The 21,013-nt window shown below is 40.2% G+C and overlaps 1 protein-coding gene across 2 annotated transcripts; it reads left to right on the forward strand.

The window, feature by feature from the left end:
• The first annotated feature begins 9,966 nt into the window (after positions 1-9,966).
• Positions 9,967-20,247, forward strand: zgc:154093 (uncharacterized protein LOC777623 homolog). Of its 2 annotated transcripts, none has more exons than XM_046074497.1 (2): positions 9,967-10,146; positions 17,639-20,247. In XM_046074497.1, exon 2 carries the CDS (start codon positions 18,221-18,223, stop codon positions 19,148-19,150), a length of 930 nt encoding a protein of 309 aa, XP_045930453.1. In that variant the 5' UTR covers positions 9,967-10,146; positions 17,639-18,220; the 3' UTR covers positions 19,151-20,247. The 2 variants fall into 2 exon arrangements, with proteins under 2 accessions (XP_045930453.1, XP_045930454.1); XM_046074498.1 differs by lacking the exon at positions 9,967-10,146 and adding an exon at positions 10,755-10,881.
• The last annotated feature ends 766 nt before the right edge of the window (positions 20,248-21,013 follow it).

Here is a 21,013-nt window from a genome sequence, read left to right on the forward strand (position 1 = left end):
CAAGAGAAATGTGATCTCTTTTCCTGGTTCCTGTCAGAACACGTGCTGCAGCATTCTGGATCAGCTGAAGAGTCTTAATGGACTTTTTCGAGCAGCCTGATAACAAGGAATTGCAGTAATCCAGCCTAGAAGTAACAAATGCATGGACTAGTTTTTCTGCATCATTTTTAGACAGGATGTTCCTGATTTTTGCACTATTACGTAGGTGAGAAAAGGCGGCCCTTGAAATTTGCTTAATGTGAGAGTTAAATGACATGTCCTGATCAAAGATAACTCCAAGATTCCTCAGTGGTGTTGGAGGCCAGGGCGATGCCGTCAAGGGAAACTATATCTTTAGATAATACGCCTTAGAGGTGCTTGGGCCTTAGTACAATAACTTCAATTTTAAACTTCAATTAGACATTAGAAAAATAATTAATTCCTGTGGGCCCATTTGGGGTTTTGCTAACTGATTAGTTTCATCTGGCTTGACTGATAGATAAAATTTAGTATCATCTGCATAATAATGAAAGTTTATGGAATATTTCCTGATAATATTGCCTAAAGGAAGCATGTATAAAGTGAACAGGATTGGTCCGAGAACAGATCCTTGTGGAATGCCATGACTAACTTTGGCTTGCATGGAGGATTCATCATGTACAAACTGAAATCAATCTGATAAATTGGACTTAAACCAGCTTAGAGCGGTTCCTTTCATGCCAATGAAATGTTCCAGTCTCTGTAATAGGATCTGATGGTCAGTGGTGTCAAATGCAGCACTAAGATCTAATAAAACCAAGTCCTCAGTGATGCAGTCAGAAGGTCATTAGTCATTTTCACCAGTCCTGTCTCTGCGCTATGATGAACTTTAAATCCTGACTGAAAATCCTAAAATAAAGTATTGCAATCTAGAAAATCACACAGCTGTTAGGCAACTGCTTTCTCAAGGTTCTTAGAGAGAAAGGGAAGGTTAAATATAGGTCCAGTATTTGTGCTAATCTAAGATAGCTGACTTCTGGCAATAGCTTTGCATTTGCTGTCATAAGAGTGATATCTTCTCATGTAACTCTGCAGGAGAATGTGTATTTCCCAAAATGTCTAACTATTCCTTTGACCCCCAAACAGTCCTGTAATGAAATGAGGGCTGGACAAAATGTCCTCACTTTCCAAAGAGATTTAAGATTTTTAGAAACTTGGACACACACATACACTGTGTCTCTGATTCAGGCTCAGCGATAAGTAGAGAGGTGACCATCCGGCCACGTCCCTTCCTCTCTTTCTCTGCCTTTGTCTATTTCGGTGTGTTTTTTCCAGGCGGGCAGTGGGGACTGACTCTCCGGATGACCCGTGAGCCTTGACAGAGAGGAGGAGGGGGAGGAGAGAGGAAAGTGAGAGAGAAATGCAGGGAGGCCAGAGGAGAGGAGGATTGTGGGAACGGAAGGAGGCCAGAGAGGTGATGGGGGGGGGCTCAGCCTTGGATGGGGAGGACGAGGAGGGAGTGAGAGGGAATGGGTTAAACATGTTGATACTGTGCATGTCTGAGTGTGTGTGACAGAGGGAGAGGGAAGGAGTGGAGATGGTGTATGCATTAACCTTTATGTTCATGCATTCATTTATGTGTTCCCGCTCTGTGATATCATTCATTTAACAGCCCTCTGCAGCCGGGGAAGTGATACTGTGTGTTTGTGTATGTGTACGTTTGCGTATGCGTTTGTCTGTGAAGTTTTTACGTTAATAGATTAGTATTTTGAGGCTGGAATGACACATTTACGGTGTCCTGTGTTATTTTGGCCTTTTTGTCCTCTTACATCATTCATTGTTTTGCTTTCCAACTGCCCACTCACTCTCTGGAAAACGCTGCTGGAAAAACTAAGAGCTACTCATTTACAGGCCTGGTAGCACATAAGCCACTTCGTTCTGCCTGCTCAGCTGTGAAAGCTGAGATGGTTCTAATTTTAAACATGTCACCAAAGTACAGCACAAAAAGTATTCATTTGGTGAAGTCAAGTGGAACAAATGGAAACTATTTTGGGGGTGATGAAATTACTTGTGCAGTAATCATTTGCCAATTGTTTTATTTATAATCTTTAACAATCTACAAGTTAGTCTGACAATGTGGCTTAAGATAAATTCAGGAAAATATTGTTTGTGTTGCAAAAAATAGACGAAGAAGAAAACAATTTCTTGTCATGTTCCTGAGTTCTTGTAGATATTTTCCCACAGTGATCATCAACAGCTTATTTTCACACTCAAAGTACGAGTGGCATGTGTATACAAAACTAGCATTATTTAAATTTCTGGCTTGACCTTTGCACCTTGACCAAGATCTAAGTTGCAAACAGCTGTTGCTGTAACTGATAATAAGTTAAGTAATACTTAAAATGTCCAAACCAGTCCCTCAAGGGCAGCAGTAGGCTGTGCAGCTATTTTGGCACTGTGACCAAAATCGAAACTACAAGTAATGTGACACTTACCCAATAAAACTTCTTGCCAAACACATTCATTATGAAAGAAAAGCTGTTTTAAACAGAAGAAAGCTCAGAGGATTGTCTCATAGATATTTTTTTACTCAAACCTGCAATAATAGATTTTTTGACCACTTAGGGGCAGCAGACAAGCTGTGGGTGGTGATGGTACAGTGAATAAGACACATGCCTTTGGTGTGAATGACCCGGGTTCAATTCCCACTGTGATGCATCCACCCATGTGTCCCTGAGCAAGACGCTTTACTCCTAGTTGGTGTGCGACCTCTGACATTAATAGTGATTGAACATTGCTTTGGATAAAAGCGTCAGCTAAATGAATCAATGCAAGATTGTTTATTCATTTAATTTCAAATGTGCTTGGATTTTATTTTCTATTTACATAATGGGGAAATGTTAATTAACAAATCTGGTAAGGCACAAAATGTTGATACTGAATGTCATTTTTTCCAACAAAATATCCGACCTTGAAATACAGTTTTCACTCACAATAACTGCATCATTGTTTTTTTCGTGGATAAGTTTCGGCACTCAGCATGGTTCTGGTTAGGCAGTGGTTTACAGTAAAGTACATTTACTCAAGTACTGTATTTTGTACAACATTGAGGTACTTGTACTTTACTATTACTACTAGTCTTTTTTATTTAATTCCACTTTATACTTCTGCTCCTCCATCTTAGAGGGAAATATTGTACTTTTTACTTCACAACGTTTATCTGACAGCTGTAGTTACTAGTTATTTTACAACTTAAGATTTTTACACACAAAACATATGAATAGTTTTTAAAATATAATGTTTTGTTGTAAATTAAACTACCCAACTGTTTACACAAGTACAGCTGAAATGATAAACTGATTAATCAATTAGTCAATTGACCGAAAATATAGTAGCCTCTAAATAAATTTTTTTCATGTAAAACTTTTTATGGTTCCAGCTTCACAAGTGAGGATTATCTGCTTTTTCTTTAATAAGTTTAATATATTTGTAAACATTTTGAGGTTGTTTTTCTGCTTTTACATTAAAGCATTAGTAATAATAATATGATGATGTAATATATAATAGAAGTCACAGGGAACATTTGTCTGGTTTGAGTACTTTTACTTTTGATACTTTAAGTACATTTCCTGATTATACTTACATACTTAAACTAAAGGAACATTTCACTACTTTTACTTGTAAGAGTTTTTGAAAACACTTGCAATAAATCTCACATTTGTGTCACAAGGCAAAGAAGATGCCATGCTCAAAAACAGACTTGGAAAAAGCCACACACAGGTGAGATCTTTCACTTACTTTAACCAAAATGCTTTTGTTGCCTAAATACAACCACATGGGACTCAGGATGCAAAGCACGGACTTCAGTGTGCAGGTCCTGGGTTTTGTATGACCCCTTTCCAACAACTCCAGTGTAGACATAAACGTAGTGCCTCACTCACTTGAAAAAACACCATCTACTCTCTACCTGTTTGCTGCAGACCAGGTAGTGTACAGTGGGGTTTTAGAGTCTGTTCTCTGAAAACAGCTGCCTGCTAAAACCCACAATGAGCTGAAACTCGCTGTAAAGATCTGAACAGCTAAGGGGAGATCCAAAATCTGGTGCCAATTCTCTATAGTTTTATCACAGCAAGTGATCCCTTTCACATACAAGTAGCCATGCAATAATAAATTTTAACATTGTTAATATAAAAATAAGTCAACCTTACTATCCTTGACATTTAGCTCGTCACTCATCAGAAAACTAATATCTCACAAAGAAGATCAGTTTTAATTCAACTATTGGAAAGAGGGATTACTGTAGGTCGAATGTCAACAGATAGTTCCATGTTGCTGAATGAGTCAAGTTACAGTTTTACTGCAGGAAAACAGCTGGAAACCACATGACTTCCTCTCTGATGTCATCACATAGATGTCTTTTCTCAATTTTCACTTTTTTCTTTCTGGTTGTTGTTATTTGTGTATCTGTGTGCCCAAATACAGGCTTTAAACACGAGCAGAAGGCTTGTTGAAAGCCTTCTCTTCTCCTGTTCTTGATTTTTCTTGTTTTCTGCGTTTTCTTTTCCTCGATCTCTCTCTTCAGCCTATCACCCCCGAGGCTCCGCAGTTTTCTTCAATCACAGCAAACTAAATGGAAACACATGAGGGATAATTTATTCCCAGATTCCCAGAATTCCTGGCTATGAGGTCACTCAGTGTCGCTTATGACTTTCACTTCTCAGAAATGTAAATGCAACCCCACCCGGAACGGCTGTGGGCTGGATATTAGGGCCATGTGGGTCAGGACTATTGAGGCCAAAGCAATTTGAAGGTGATTTTAAAGTGAGAGTTATTTAGACAATGATTTTAGGATTTATCTTGAAGTACTTTAGGGCAAACAGGGAAGACATAATGACACTAATTGGCTAACAAACTCTTGTTTACATCTCAATACCAGCAAAACTGTATGCATGTTCTTTTCGAAATCTGCAAATAAAGAACCAGAGCCAGAGCAGGAAGAAGACTGTCAGTTGTGCATGAGTTTAAGTATTTAGGTATAATATTAGACACACAAATGACATTTAAATCACAAGTCAAAAAAGTTGTAAACAGGATTAAAATTAATTTGGTAAATTTTAGACACATTAGGAGTAATTTAACTACAGAGGCCTCAAAGTTGTACATCAAGGCCATGATATTGTCACATATGAACTACTGCATGACCAGCTGGACGCAGGCAGCAAGGACTGCATTACAGTCAGTAGAGACAGTTTATAAACGGGCTTTGAAAACAACTGATAAGTCAAGTTCATATCATCATTGTAATATTTTAAAGAAGCATGTTTTTTTTAAACGCACAAAATCTTAACTCATATACCAGAGCTACTTCCAGAGGTGACTATACCATAAATACCATATAGAAAAAGTTCCCTACGACAGTCCTCCTTTTCCTACCAAGCAGCGCATACCTGGAATACGATACCTACAGAACTAAGAAACATTTCTTCTCTTACCACTTTTTCAAAAGCTATAAAACAGTGGTTACTGGACAATCAAATATGTTGTCATAATTTGCAGTAGTGCTTTTGTCATTGTTTTTACATATTCCTGTACTCACATGCTGATGTATTCTACGTGTCATATTATTTGTGCTTGTCTGATTTAGTCTGCTTATGTAATTCGTGTTTTAATGTTTTATCCACGCCTCTGTGTTGTCTGCTTATGATTATAAGTGCATGTTTTTTAATGTTGTCTGTATGCCATGTTTTAATGTTTTGTTCTTATAACATCAACCTGCCAGGGACTCCGGATGAAAATTAGTCTGTACGGCTAAATCTGGCTCGTTTACATTTGGGCATTGTCCTTATGTTTATTAATATGCACTGTACCTTTTTAAATAAACAAACAAACAAACAGACACAAGGGATAACAAGACAACAAAAATGAGTTCTAACAAACTAGGGGGTGGACAGTCATTATAAACCAAGCAGAGAGCTGGACATTTTATCCTTCCTGTTTCTATTGTAATACAAATTCTCATATTGCACCCCGTTATACAGTAAATCTAGTAAACTCTTCAGTCTTTGGGTCCATCATCACTGCCATGTGTCTGCAGTAATATTGTCTTTATTTTGTAGTCATGATCCAAATGTTTAAACTCTAAATGTAATCCTGAACTATGGGAAAAGACATAAAATATCATAATTGTGACAATGCCACCTTAAAATATGACATCTTAAATGTTTGTACAGCTGTTATTAAAAGCAGATACAGAATATTTACACATAAAATGTGATAAAGTTATTTCCTGGGAAAAGGGTCACAGGGGTTTATTCAGTTTCTTACAAGTTTTAAGCAGCAGGTTAGTAAACTTTCTGGGAGGGAGATTGGAAGTTATTCAACAGTGGAACATTTGCTTAATCTTGACTCTTTTATTGTGAAATCTGTGAGACTGCATTAACTCCACCTGGCAGAGTGAGCCTGTTGCATAATCACTTACAATGAGAGAGGACAGATTGGCTCTGGCTGTAGTCCCGTCTGTCGGGCTCAGTTTACAGGACCAACATGTTACAAAGAGCGAGCAACAATAATCTCTTTCCTTCTACTTTCCCCCTCTCTCGACGATCTAAATAAAATAACTAAAAAGAAAATACTCTCAATTAATTTATGTGTTTATTTGCATTTTTCCACACCTTTTATTTTCTTATTTTGTTCTTACACACATTTTCAGTATCTTTGATAGCATATTGGTCCTCAGTTTTTTTTTTGGGTTTATGCAACCAAGTGGTTTATGCAAGTGGCAACCCCCAGGGCTGGCTCCATAGACCCCCATGGTAAAAGGGCAAAAATAAATATGTTTACAGCCTGATACAAAAACAATTTTGGTCTCTATAGCTAAGTATATTTATTTTTCACATGACAACAGGTTATAAAGTGAAATTCTTTCAAGCTCTTCAGAAACCTATAGTGATGTCACAGAGACTATGTCCTTGTTTTAACACAGTCTAGGGCTTCAACTCTGTCAGAGCATACACACAAACCTCCTCCCCCCACACTTTGCCCCTCAGAGCTGTAGAAACAACAATCTCCCTGGGGGTCTTGGCATGGGGCTACCCTTGGGGGGGCTTGGAGCCTCGCCATGGGGCCTGTTGGAGTGAAAGTGTGTGTTTGTGTGTTTGTGTTTGTGTGTGAGAGAGATCATCATGGTCTCACGGATCCTCATGTGGACCCACCCCATACTGCATTCATTACATCTTGATGTACTTAGGTGATGTCATATCTGTGTGTGTGTGTGTGTGTGTGTGTGTGTGTGTGTGTGTGTGTGTGTGTGTGTGTAGGTGGGTTTTACTAGTGATGTGAGGACTTCTGTTTACATAGTCACATTGTGGGGACTCGCCTTTCTTATGGGGACAAAACTCACATCATTCAGTTTTAGAGTGAAGACTAAGGTTAGGGTTTAGGGTCTCCAGGGAATGAATGTAAGTCAATGTAACGCCCCCCCAATATGATGGAAACAAGACTGTGTGTGTGTGTGTGTGTGTGTGTGAAAGTACACTTCTGTCCTTGCTGTGTGATATAACCACAACTTTGAGAGACTTGGTGTAATTCTCTACTTATCTAGTTTACACAGAGAGAGAGAGAGAGAGCGTGATACTATGAGTAAAAGAGATAAAGCGTGTGTGTTCTCTTGTTTCAACAACTTAACTCATGTGTGCTGAAGGAGGTAAAAACTCCAGCAACACTTGTAGAATAAAGAACAACTTTATTGTGAGTTACCCAAGGCAACTTACAATTGCCATGTGTCAGAGGTCACATGCCTCTGTAGCAACTAGTTAAGTGTCTTGCTCGGGGATAAATTGGTTGATGTGTCACAGCAGGAATTGAACCCAGGTCTCCCACACCAAAGGCCAAAGACCAAATCTTTTCCACTGCCCCATCGCCTCAATATATATGAATGTGTTGTCTGATGGCCCTGAGGAAGGCCACAAGACAAAATGCTTTGGTCTCACAATACAGTAGCTCTTTATACTACAAGAGTTGCTGGAAGTCGGTGAAGTTGTGCCAGAAATCCCTACCCTAAAACTCAAAACCTTAACATCTCACGTTGTTTGCTGGTCGTTTTGCTAGTGTGCAGTTTCATTGTGTGATGCTGCTTCAGCGGAAAAGACGCCCGTCTGTCTTTGCAGAGAACAAAGCACACCCCAGTGGATGAGTAAAGAGGGAATGGGTTTAATTTGCCTTGCAGGCATCCCCCAGGAGCGGTAAACAAGATGTGTCTGCAGTCTAACCTGCGAACAGCCAACGTCTGCATTCTCCATTTGTTAAATCCTCATTACCTCGCCGTAATTATGCTCAGTGCCAACTCTGTTGGGGCCACCAAGAAGTGCCTCCAAACTTTATGCTCCAGCAGGTCTCCACTGAGCCAGCATTAAAAATGTGAAGGCCCATTTAAATGTCTAATTATCCCTCATAATGCAGAGACTTTATAGCTCTGTGGAGAAAACAAACCAAATGTTGTACTTGATTGACCCAGATACTGCTGCTGCGGCAGTAGAAAAGATATGTGACATTAGCCGAACATCATGTCATCTGGAAATTTTAACTTAAATGTTTAGAAACTTAATAACAAGACATCAGTAAACTACACAGCATGCTTATGTGATCACTTCATTTCAAACAAAACCAAAGCGAGGTAAAACATATTAAAATTGGTCAGAGACCAATGGTCGTATATCGCCATCATGTTTTAATTCATCATGTCCTGTGCAACACATATTTCCTCACACTGTGAGCTGAATGTTATAGAAGCATATTACTGTAATATAGATTCATTAATTTAAGATTGTTGATGATCCTCTGCTCTGTTGCAGACCCACCTTTTGATTTAGCCCAAACATCATGAAAAATCATGCCCTAAACTAAAGCAGATTTAAAAATGATTAAAATAACTCTTGCATTGCAAATAATGTCAGTTGCAAGATGCAGATTGCAGCACTGACTTTTGGAATGACAATTATTCAACAGGCAACTGACTAAAAGTCAACTTATCTGTATGAACAATAAACAAAGCCTGTTTTTTAAATCAGTCCACACTTGTTTGGCTGTTGTTTTTTCTGCCTGCCTGCTGCTGATCAAATGAAAGAACAGAGCCTTCATCAGGCACTCTGTCACAGCAACACATCCCTCTAATTGGCTTTGTGAGGTGGACAGGGTGGTAAAAAAAAAATAAAAAAAAGCTAGATTTATCACTTTCACAGTGGCCTTGCAAAGCAGAGAGGGTTAAAGGGTCACAGCAGCATTGGGCAAAAAGTAACATTAACATTTAAAATAAATTAATCTTGTATAATCTGATATTATTTATCACCCTTTGATCTTTTGTGGCTTCACACCTGTTTTATTTGTGTTTGATGAGCATTGTCTTATCTCTGCTTATCCTCTTTATCGGAACAGTTCCGATGGTTTAATTAACATAGACTGATTCAAAGACCCGTTTAACGAGTCATTTCCCCTTGGGTCTGCTGATGTGTCAAACCAGTGAGTATCAGCCAAAGTAAAACCGGAAGCTAACACGGTTTCCTTTAAAAAAAATAAACCCACGCATCTTGTTTATATTTTGCAATATAATACATGTGCTGTTTTCTCCACTCAGATACCTATGAAATTATGTTTTATTCTTTATTTTCCATTTGGTGACCTACATTGTATAGTAGTCTCACTATATTAGTTGGCGCCAGACATAGATCCACAGATCCATAGATGCTTTTGATTTTCCATTTTCAGGTTGCTAATGTTATCATCTAATGTGAACTAAAGGCTATTACAAAGTTTACCTAGTTTTTCACCCATATAGGACTTTACATGGAGGCTTATTTCATAGAAGTGTCTTTTACTCCCTGTCCCATAAAAGGATCTTGCCCTACAGATGGAGCCCCTGAGAACCGGGTGCCCACAGCACGTGTTCACAGATGAGGATCTTAATTTGAAATCCCTAACCGGACTTCGTTTGCGCTTATTCCAGCTGGTTTGACGGTGAGAAGCTGATCCCTTCCTATACTTTCTCCATCCAGAGCGCTCCAGAGACAGTAAATACCCCGCCAGTAAGAGGGTTACCTGCCCTGGAGCTGGCGTGTGTGTCGGTGGATTGTACGACAACGCTAAACTACAGCGATTACGTTCCCATTAAAAGTGACGGAGCGACGGTTCTTTCTGGTAAATATCACTTTATTTGGGGAATTTGTTGTGGTACTTTATTCATGGGTTCAAATGTGGCCAGTGGTCGCTCGGTGGTCGTTGCCTACCTGTTGAATAGACCTGCTGTTTTCTATTGTGTGAACAACATAAAGAGGAAAAACTGACTAGGATAACGTTTTATTTTTCAACATAATAGCCTCGGTTACTCCGCGTGTGACACTCCCTTTGGTTTCAGCGTGCGCAACGTGCGCAGTTTCGCATGTAGATATGGTGCAGAGAAAAACCAATTTTTTTTAATCCATGGAGAACACTTTACTCAACTTTTGAGACAGACTTGATAGTGATGTAAGCTTTTGATCAAATATTAATAACTGTTGTAGCTCAAGTGACATGAACTTGTTTTGTTCTAGTGCGTCTGGTAACACAAGTGATTTATAGCTGTATATGAGAAGGTATATTTGTTTCACTCATCCTCACTGTCACACTGTTACACTTTAGACTGTAATGGACAATCTCACCCAGTCCAGGTTATGGTGGTCTAATTTCTAATAAGATTAAGTGTTACAGAAGCAGTCCTTTGTGGAGAACGTCCACAAATCAGAGGACAAATCAGAAATGGGGAAATATTACATCAACGTATCCAGTGACTGACATTTACCTGTAGTGCGCCAGGAATAACTCTTCACTGTTGCCAAAGACAGGAGGTCTCAGCACTCGGCAGGGAGCCAGAGTCCTGCTGCTATCTCACACAATGTAAGTGCTGGAGTTGCACACTTTGACATTTTTATGTTGTTGTATTTTACATCTACCGCCAAATGTAGCAGTACCTGGGTTGTATTCATTCCTAAAACCAGAAGGCTCAGTTCCCTCGTCAAGCAGCCAATCAGAGTCATCTATATTAGCCTGATTGGAAATAGCTGCGCTGTATCTGTGACTGTCTGTGTGGATTAGACTGGAAAGAGAGAGATTTGTTCCACTGGTACCAATCAGTCAACCGGCCAGAGCCTTCAGGAGGACAGGGATGATCTCACAGGCTGCAGTTACATAACACTCACAAGGAGGGAGAGGGAGTTAACTAGACTTCTGCTTTATTCTTGAACTCACTATTTGTTATTTCTAATCTATGCTTCAGTAGTGATTGGACTTGGTCAGTATTTGTTTTTGATTATGTATGCTGGTGGCAATCATGAAGCTAGGAGAGAGAGAGACGAACCAAAACCTGCTCTCAAATTAGTATAATGCTTTTTTCCTCAACACCCTGACAGAGATGAATCACTCAATGAGTATACATTGCCTCTAATCTAAGCATATCCATTTAGATTTACTGATAGTTAACAGTGTCTGGGTCTGAGCTAATATGGGACAGAAAGAGATAAACTGAATACACTGTCAACACATCACGACTCTAAAAATGAGAGCTCATTAAATCACAAACAAGAAGTGTATTACTTCCATATCAACCAGATAATAGACGAAATCCGCTTTACTTTTATGGTAAAAAAAACAACAACAAACGGATTAGCAAACAAGCAAAAGGCTTTTTGTGAACAATCGCGTGCTGTGCGCAGTTACGCACGATGCAAGGGACTGCGGAGGATAGCGTCAATGAAAGGAGCGGTGCCGTCGTGCGTTCAGGCGCTTTCGTTTGTATATGTTTGTCCTAGAAGATGACAGAGCTCCGTGACTGACTGTCCTGCTGTAGTGGAGTCAAGCAGCAAATGGAGCCTGAGAGCAGAAACAGATGTCAGAGCAGCCTCGTTTGTGACGGATTGCATCATAAACGACCCAAATTCCAGCTTCTAGGAAAGGTGATTCATGAAGGAGAAACCACCTTAGGTTAGACATATTTTCTCCCTCATTGCTCCTTGTGGTTCAGATACGTCACCGGAAGGATGAATCATTTTGATTTATTGGAAAAGTGATTTTGTGATTTGTTTTAGTCCTTACTTCTTCAAAGAGTTGTTTGAGGGTTCAGACTTGGTTACAGAGGACAGAGTAGGCTACAGATCACAGTACAAGTGTGTGTGATTGACAGAGAGATTAGCCTTGGGATGGCTAATGGCTAAACTGTAGGACAAACACATTCATCTCGTGCTTCACCAATGATCGAAAGCTTCCAATATAGGGCTATAAACAGTAAGTACACAAGTGTGTGTGTGTGTGTGGTAGTGATCTGATTACTTGTATTTTAAAAACTAATGTGTGTGTAATTACTTTTTATGGACTTTGTGATAGCTAGATGGTTACTTTACTTTTATTTAGATTTTTGTCTTAATTAATCTAGAAAAGTAGAAATTTGGGCACATAAGTAAAAACAAAACTAACCAAAAAGTACAATGATTAGATGAATAACTTTTGTAAACCTATTATACAATATTCAGTAACTAACCTTCAGCCTGAGCACGAGTGTGTGAGTGTGAAAACATCATTGATTGAATCCCCTCACTATTGATATTAAAAAAAAACAACCTCACTCACATTGAACTGAAAACTCAACGTTTGTGTCTCTTTAGCTCCATTTCAGCCTTCAGCCAAACAACACTAATGATTTTGTTCATGTTTTCACAGCTGTAAAAGAGCTTGCAGGTCATAAAGCAGAACATTTACCTCATTTACTTACATTTCTGAGTGAAAACAGGAGATAAAATGATGTAAAATAGTGCATTAGATTGGCTGTGAAACAATGGGATGATTGGAGCTGTAAAAAGATGTCAGTAGTTAAAATGAATAAATGAAAGTTTTGACAATTGTGTGATGACCAGCCTGTACAGTTCATATATCTAAGTCAGATCCAGAGTGCTGCGGATACATTTTCAAACAATAGCCTACTTAAAAGAACATTTTGACAATCTAATATTTAGACCTTCATCGTCTACACCAAAATGCATAAATCACTGGCAGAAACATTTACTGTATAATACTGAAGACATCAGAATAAATACTAGTTAAAATAGTACATTTTGCTTCATTTTCCAGGCGTACACATCGAAATTAAACAATCAATCCAATTTTTGATCATCTGTAACGGGTAAAGATCGTCCACCTATTTCATAGACTCCTAACTCTGACATTATAATAGTTTGTATTGTGGCTGCAAACTAACAATTATGTTCAATTGATCATTTTGTCTGTGAAAGTTCTGTCTTCAAACGTCTTGTTTTGTCAACAGTTCAAAGATATTAGAGACCAGAAAATGTTCCACATTTTAACCATTAATCAACTATCAAAATAGTTGAACAGTATCTTTCATCAATCGATTAATTGTTTCAGCCCTAGTTTGTACAGCAGAAACAAAAAGAGGACGATTTTTCCACTCCTCCCAAATCACACAGCTCATGCAATCTGTGCAGCTTAAGATCTTTGGCTTCCAGATAAACGAGATGCAACACGGGCCCAACTGTTTAACGCCGTGTGCACATGTCTGGTTTTGTAATAGGAGGAAGAGCGATGAAGATGTGTGGTTTGTCGTCCTACAGACTTTAACAGGCAGATTTTTGATATAATTTTCCTTATTTGGATGAACTTTTCCTTTAATGCACAGCTGAAGATCAGCTCACGCACACCCGATCCTCCGTTTTAATCAATCATCAACGTGAAATATTTTCCAAATACTTTAGAAACTGCCACTGTCTGCAGGACTCGCTCCACCCTTCTGAACAAGTTCTGACTGGTTTGGCTCTACACTGGTATTATTTTTATGTGCATTTGCATTGTTGTGGTCAAACTTTTGTGTTAAAATGAGGGCTGACAAGTTAATGTGTCCTTTTTTATGACTCTCTGAGGCTTCAGTCAGACTGAGCTGTTTAAAATGTCATCTTTAACAGACTCTGTGGTTCAGATGTTCCTACGGAGAGATGGTGAGACTTTTTCTTTCTCATCTGTGGTTGAAAGATGTCTTTGCATCATGGTGTTGGAGGGAGAGGGAGAAACAAGTGAAAGGACACGGTGCTATAAATACACTCAGATACTCTAATAGATACTAAAAAGTTTTTAATTAACAATTGGAGAAGTTCTGTGAGTTCCAGAAATTACATTTTCTATTGGATCAGTTTTACTTTAACCTGTCTTGTGTGTTTTTGTTTTTTTTTTTTTAAATCAATCTTTTAGTTAAACCCAACCATCTCCAATTTTAACCAAAACCTAAACATTTACTTTACCTAATCTTAATTTCAAGGCTAACAGCCAAACAAAAGTACTTATAAAAAACATGTGTTTAGTTTATAAACTTTGCTGCAATGTTATAGATGAGCTACCCATCAGTATATTAATTATTTTAATTATTATTGCATATATGAAAGTTATGTTTTTCCACTTTTCAACATGAATAATAAGATAGATAAATATTAGTGTGTTAGCATGTTAACATTTGGTAATTACTAAACACAAGGTACAGCTGAGGCTGATGGGAATGCCATTAGTTTTGTATAAACCCAATTATATAGTGGACACGAAATGTTGACTGGATGGTGGTCCTGGTTGAAAGATAGGCCTACAAGGATAAAAGTTATTACGTTCATCCTCTGGGGACTACGATGTGCAGTCACGTGCTCCTCGGATGGTCCCATTTCCCGAGCTGTGAAGTCGTTCTTCCGACTTTGGTGTGCGTTCAGGTGCCTTTAAGCTGGAATGTGGAAACAACATGGACGCGGCTACAAAGATGTGTTGGATTAGCATTATCAGAGCATATAAACAACACGAAGACGATTTCGTGACAGTGAAGAGCATATAAATGAAATGTTAGCAAAACATTTATATGCAAAACGTGATTTTTGCACCATTAATCAAAAAGTTTCTTATCATTAACCGTGTTGCTCGCCATGTTTTTACGTGTATGTTGGCAACAACTCTGCAACTCTTGTACCAAAATTTCTTCGACTTTCCAAGTTGTTGTTCCGACTTTTACGTAAATTTTCCCAGTTGGGTAATAATTTTTTCCGATTATTCCGACACCGCATGAATGCACAGAAAGTCAGGGGCTCACCAAAGTCGGTAGGATGCATCTTCTGGGAACCATGAATGTCAAAATGTCATTAGAATCCATCATATAGTTGTTGATATATTTCAGTCTGGACCAAAAGGGCCGTGCTGCTACCACGGATAAAATACGTCCTTAAATTAAAAGTACATATCCAATCGACAACTTGTCAACAAGTCAACAGACTTGTGTTTATCTGATCACAGTTGTGTGTCAGCTCGAGCTTATTACAACAGACGTGCAGTAATCGTCTCTGATCTTAAGCCTCACTCCCTCCTCTGGAGCCACTTACAACAAACTCATTACTCAGAACTTTAAGTCTCTTTTTATATACAAACGTTTGTTTACATTTAGCAGTTGTTTCAATAGTATTTAGATGAATAGATCTCAATGTAAGCAGCTAAGCGAACAACGAAACATAGAAAGTGAAATACTGCTGAAACCACATTTAAATGTAACATCTTAGAAACATTTCAAACAAATTAACCTCAGTTTTGAACTAGAAATATAACCTAAATGTCTTCTGACCTGAAAATCACCCAGTCACTGCTTACTGGGTGGGATCTTTTGTGTGGGAGACAATAATTGCGCATTATAAAGCTTTTTAAAAGCATAAAGTACCTTTAGAGTCATTAATCTGTATTTTTCTTTCTTTTCCGCTCACTTTAAGTTGTATGAAAACCCCATCGTCTATTATAAATGCAGCAAACAAGTAATAGTTTACCTTATAAATTAACTGCATTAAAAACAAGATTATTCCAGCTGTGAATTTTCTGGTCTTTTTATGTAACAGCGTAGTTTTTGTCCATGCACGTTAGACTAATACACAGTTTGTCCTACTTCTATCAAAAGCTTTGCAACATGAACAACTGGACTGAGGTTACATTATGTCAGCCTGTTTTGTCTTCACAGTAGTATTAAAAGACGGGAAAAACCTGATAGCTGGTGGTGAAATCATGTCTAATGTCATTCAGGTGCAACATGGGAAATTTGTTAAAAGGAAAAACAACTGGCAGTTTGTGTTGTGGATTTCCAAAGAACTTCTGGTGAAACACGTTGACGTCAACTGCAGCCGATGAATCACAGCAGGAATCTGGTCTTCAGATAACTGAAAGCTCTGATCAATTTCAAATTAAAGTGAAAACAAATCACACTGCTTTACGATTCAAAAGACTATCTTACTGATCTAAGACTCCATTCTCATTTTTTACCTTACCTTATGCAGCAGCTCTTGTACTTTTATCCCTTAAAAGAAAGTAATTAAATCAGAGAAATACTGATACTGTGAAGTTCACACGCATGGTGACCTAAACGTGAACCCTGAACATTCACGGGACGGTTTCATATTTGACGACGACACGACGGAGGCGCAAATATTTCGTTGCTCTCTGCTGAAAACTCAGAATAGAAATTGGTTAAATTGCTAAGTTAAAAGTGAGCTTTGAAATCCTAAATCAAAACCAGTCACATAAACTAAACTGACTTTACTGAGATTTGAGTTTCAACACAAGATAATAACGACGCTGTTCTATGAAAATGTTTGTAGTTTCATGCAAAATTAAAGATGTACAAAAGTTTATTCCCTCAGAAATCAAAGCAGCTGAAAACTAGTTTTCAGGACAAATATGTTTCTAAGGATCCACGGTCCAGTCCACACATTCCTCAACACGTCTCTTCGGTAAACATTCACAAGATAAACATCAACACAGTGATTTTTTTTTAAAGCTGTTTCTCTTCTTTGTAAACAGCAGTGAGCACAGAGCGAGGACACTTTGACCTACACAGCATTTGGACATCATCTGAAGTCACAAGATCTGATCAAGTTATATAAGAATAAAAACTGTACTCATGATTAAATAACTCTTATAGTCCAATTTACTTTATAGAAACTTGATGTTTGAAGTTTCTTCAGCGAGCGATTGTGCTTTTTGTGAAGGCAGGAGTTTCTGAATCCAAAAACAGAGCACGTCTTTAAGTGTAAAGAGTTAAATACCAAAGATCACAGAGCCCCTCGGGCTGTCGTCCCATAATTCAGTGTGTTTGTGTCAGGACAGAGACTTTAAGATCCTTCTGTCTGATAACAAGCCGCCACACGAGGCGAGGATGCAGAGCTTTGAGGCAAAAAAGCTTTTAAAGCCAACTATTTCCACGCAGTAATTTGTGTTTCCACTAACCAAGTCGAGGGGTCTTTGGGAATGCGTGGCCAATTTTCTGCACTGATTCATTGACTGACTCGCTGTAAAAGCAGCCTCGACACCCACAAGACCTCCAGTCGCACGTTTTCACATCATGTGGGGCGAGCAGACCCCTCTTAGCAAACACTCGGGATTCTTGGAGTGTTTTCCATCATATGTGTCCTCTGGCTTTCTGAAGAGAAGCTTGTAAATCTCCTCCCGCCGTCATTCCTCCCTCCCCCCTCCTCCAGCTCCTACCTCCTCCCTTCGCCTTCACCCCATCTATCTCCCCTTCCTAACTCTCGCTTCATCTCTTTCGGCCCCTTTTCTGACTCCCTTTTTCTCTCTTGTTTCTCCTCAGAGATCTCCAGCGTTTTGAAGTTGCATTCCTGAAATTTCTCAGAAGAAGAACTCAGAAGGCCGACCCGACAGAGATCATATTCTTCATCCCTCCATCCCTTTTCTCTGACGGAGGATAAAGTGTGTGTGTTTTTTTTTTTGAAGAGAAGAGACCCCAGTGTTTGCTTGGATATGGATTTTCTACGTCTGAGAGAGAGACAGAGGGAGCTAAGCTGAGGTCAAGGCCTTCCTCCTCTCCCCCCCTGGAGTCACATGTCAGCGTGAGGCACAACCCCCGGGTTGCTATCGCTACACTGACCGACCTAAATACTTGTATACTCACTTGGAGTAGCAACACAGACTGAGTCACTCAGCTGGGAGTGGAAATCGACAGAAGGAGCTTCTTATCAAGTGAATTTGCTTTGTGAGCTGTTGACACTGCTCTGTTTCTCCTGCTGGTTTTAATCAGACCTGAACCCATAGAGGTCCTGTCCGAGCCAGTGAGTGCACGCAGGAGAATTACCTTTCTCTCCGAAACAGAGAAGCACACGGAGTTTTCTCTGAAGATACTGGAAACGCCTCACGTCGACCTGAAAGAAGCAGAATGCCAGCAAAGACGCCAATGTACTTAAAAACTACAACTCCCAAGAAGGGGAAGAAGCTGAAGCTGCGTGACGTCCTCTCAGGTGATATGATCAGCCCCCCGCTGGGCGACGTACGTCACAGCGCCCACGTGGGGCCTGAAGGTGAGGGTGACATGTTTGGAGACGTGGGTTTCCTCCAGGGCAAGATGAACATGCTGCCGTCCCTGAGTCGGACGCAGAACGGTCATTCACGCTCGTACAGCGTAGAGACACGTCAGGATGACGGCTTCGCCGCGAGACAGGACTCGCACAACTACTCCTACAACGGTTACCATTATCAGCAAACCTCTGCCGGCCTGCTGAAGACCACCATCTCCATGCCTGTGTTCATCGCCCACGAACAGGCTCCACCCAAACCCCCACGCCTCCACCTGGACGACCCCTCCCCTCCCCATCTGCCTTCCCAGCAAAACTCCTTCCTGCACCATCAGCCGCCTACAGAGACGAGCCACAAACAGGCCAACGGCTACAACCACGCAGACAACCACAGCTCTCTGACGCTCTTTGAGAACGGCGTGGTGGGACGTTTGGCATCCGAGCCCTGCCGCGACATCTCCCTCTCGCCCTCCATGCGCAGGCTCGTCCCCTCCTCCGGCTCCTTCTCGGAGGTCTCTTCTGAGGACTCCATGTCAGAGACCTGCGGGCCCCCGGACGTTCGCCGGGGCCTCAGCCTGGACTCTGATGCCGGCCTGAGCAACGAGGACCTGAGGAGTGAACGCAGCGAGTCGCCCTGTGCTACCTGTCATCCGTCCGGTCTCACAGCTTCATCCGGTGTGCCGCGGTCAGACTCTATGGCGGGATTAGACCTGGATCTGGGACCATCCATCCTGGAGGATGTCCTGAGTATCATGGACCGCTACAAGACTGAGGACAACCGCTGTGAGCTGTGAAGAACAGAAAGATTAATGTGATGTACAGATATTTTTATACATGGTTTATTGAATCCTTAAAAACTTTGCAGAGATGACGAAGGGACGGAGGAAACGGAGGGCGGAGAAAATGTCTTTCTTAAGAAGACAGCTGAGTTTAAACGTCCTTGAAAGACTTAAGAAAGGCGACAGGCACGTGGACGTTGTTGTAAAGTGCCGGGATGTTGCTGCCCGACTTGACAACAAGGCAACAGGCTGGTCCTTAGGAGCCTGAACAGAGCTCAGACTCATAAACATTCAAACTGTAAGATAACAAAGAGGAGAACTGCAGTCACTTTGTTATCACCAACCTTGGCAACACATTCCCTGTTTCTTAGGACAAAATACCAGACACTACCCACATGGTTTCTAATCTGACATGTGCTCAGAGCTCTCTGCTCGTTAATGGTTCACAGATTACCAGCTGAGTCTGATATAAATGTCTGTAGACTGACATGGGAGAAACCGACAGCTGTGAACAGAATCCAGGAGCAGCAGGATTTAACCACAGCTACTAACTTCGGACATCTCTGCAGCAGAGTTCAAATTATCCTAAACTGAACTGCAAAACTACATAGTTTTATGGTGAAGGTCGTGTTCTGTCCTAATTCATTCTGGCTGCCTGAAATGTTTCAGAAGACTAAATATTAATATCTTCACTTGTTTACTGTGATTCAACACCAGATGAAATGTGAAGAACTTCTTCTGTAACAGATGAAGACGTAAGCTAAGAGCTAGCTCTACATGTCCTCTGGTGTTGCTTTAAAGAACAGCAGCTCTGACATTTCAGCCGCAGGTTTCTTTCTTCTGATCAGAGGGAAACTTATTCTTGTAGTTTAACTAATAAAAAAGCTTTACGTGTAAGAAAGGTGTTGCTTTGTAGATCATTCTCAAATACTGGTCTTTTAAAAACACTCTTTGTCCATGTTGTGGCTCACTGTCGGCCTCCCTAACATTCACTGTCTGCATTATCACAGTAGCCTATTATTCAAATGTCATTTATGCTGTGTGTGTGTATATATATAAATAAAAATATATATATATATATATCACTGTAAATGTACAAATAAAATGTTCCTGTAATGAAAATAAAAAGGCTTCAAGGACAATTCTTAAACATAAACATACATAGACATTAATAATCTCATATATCTTGCTGTGTCCACACACACACACACACACACACACACACACACACACACACACACACACACACACACACACACACAGACATAATAATTGATAATTAATTCAAAATTAAACAGTAAATGGCAACTAACTCCCTTTATAACACACTGCTCAAAAAAATAAAGGGAACACTTAAATAACACAATGTAACTCCAAGTCAATCACACTCCTGTGAAATCAAACTGTCCACTTAGGAAGCAACACTGATTGACAATCAATTTCACATGCTGTTGTGCAAATGGAATAGACAACAGGTGGAAATTATAGGCAATCAGCAAGACACCCCCAATAAAGGAGTGGTTCTGCAGGTGGTGACCACAGACCACTTCTCAGTTCCTATGCTTCCTGGCTGATGTTTTGGTGACGTCTGAACGCTGGCGGTGCTTTCACTCTAGTGGTAGCATGAGACGGAGTCTACAACCCACACAAGTGGCTCAGGTAGTGCAGCTCATCCAGGATGGCACATCAATGCGAGCTGTGGCAAGAAGGTTTGCTGTGTCTGTCAGCATAGTGTCCAGAGCACGGAGGCGCTACCAGGAGACAGGCCAGTACATCAGGAGACGTGGAGGAGGCCGTAGGAGGGCAACAACCCAGCAGCAGGACCGCTACCTCCGCCTTTGTGCAAGGAGGAGCAGGAGGAGCACTGCCAGAGCCCTG

Source organism: Micropterus dolomieu, linkage group LG17, assembly GCF_021292245.1.
Source record: "Micropterus dolomieu isolate WLL.071019.BEF.003 ecotype Adirondacks linkage group LG17, ASM2129224v1, whole genome shotgun sequence".
Classification (NCBI taxonomy): Eukaryota; Metazoa; Chordata; class Actinopteri; order Centrarchiformes; family Centrarchidae; genus Micropterus; species Micropterus dolomieu.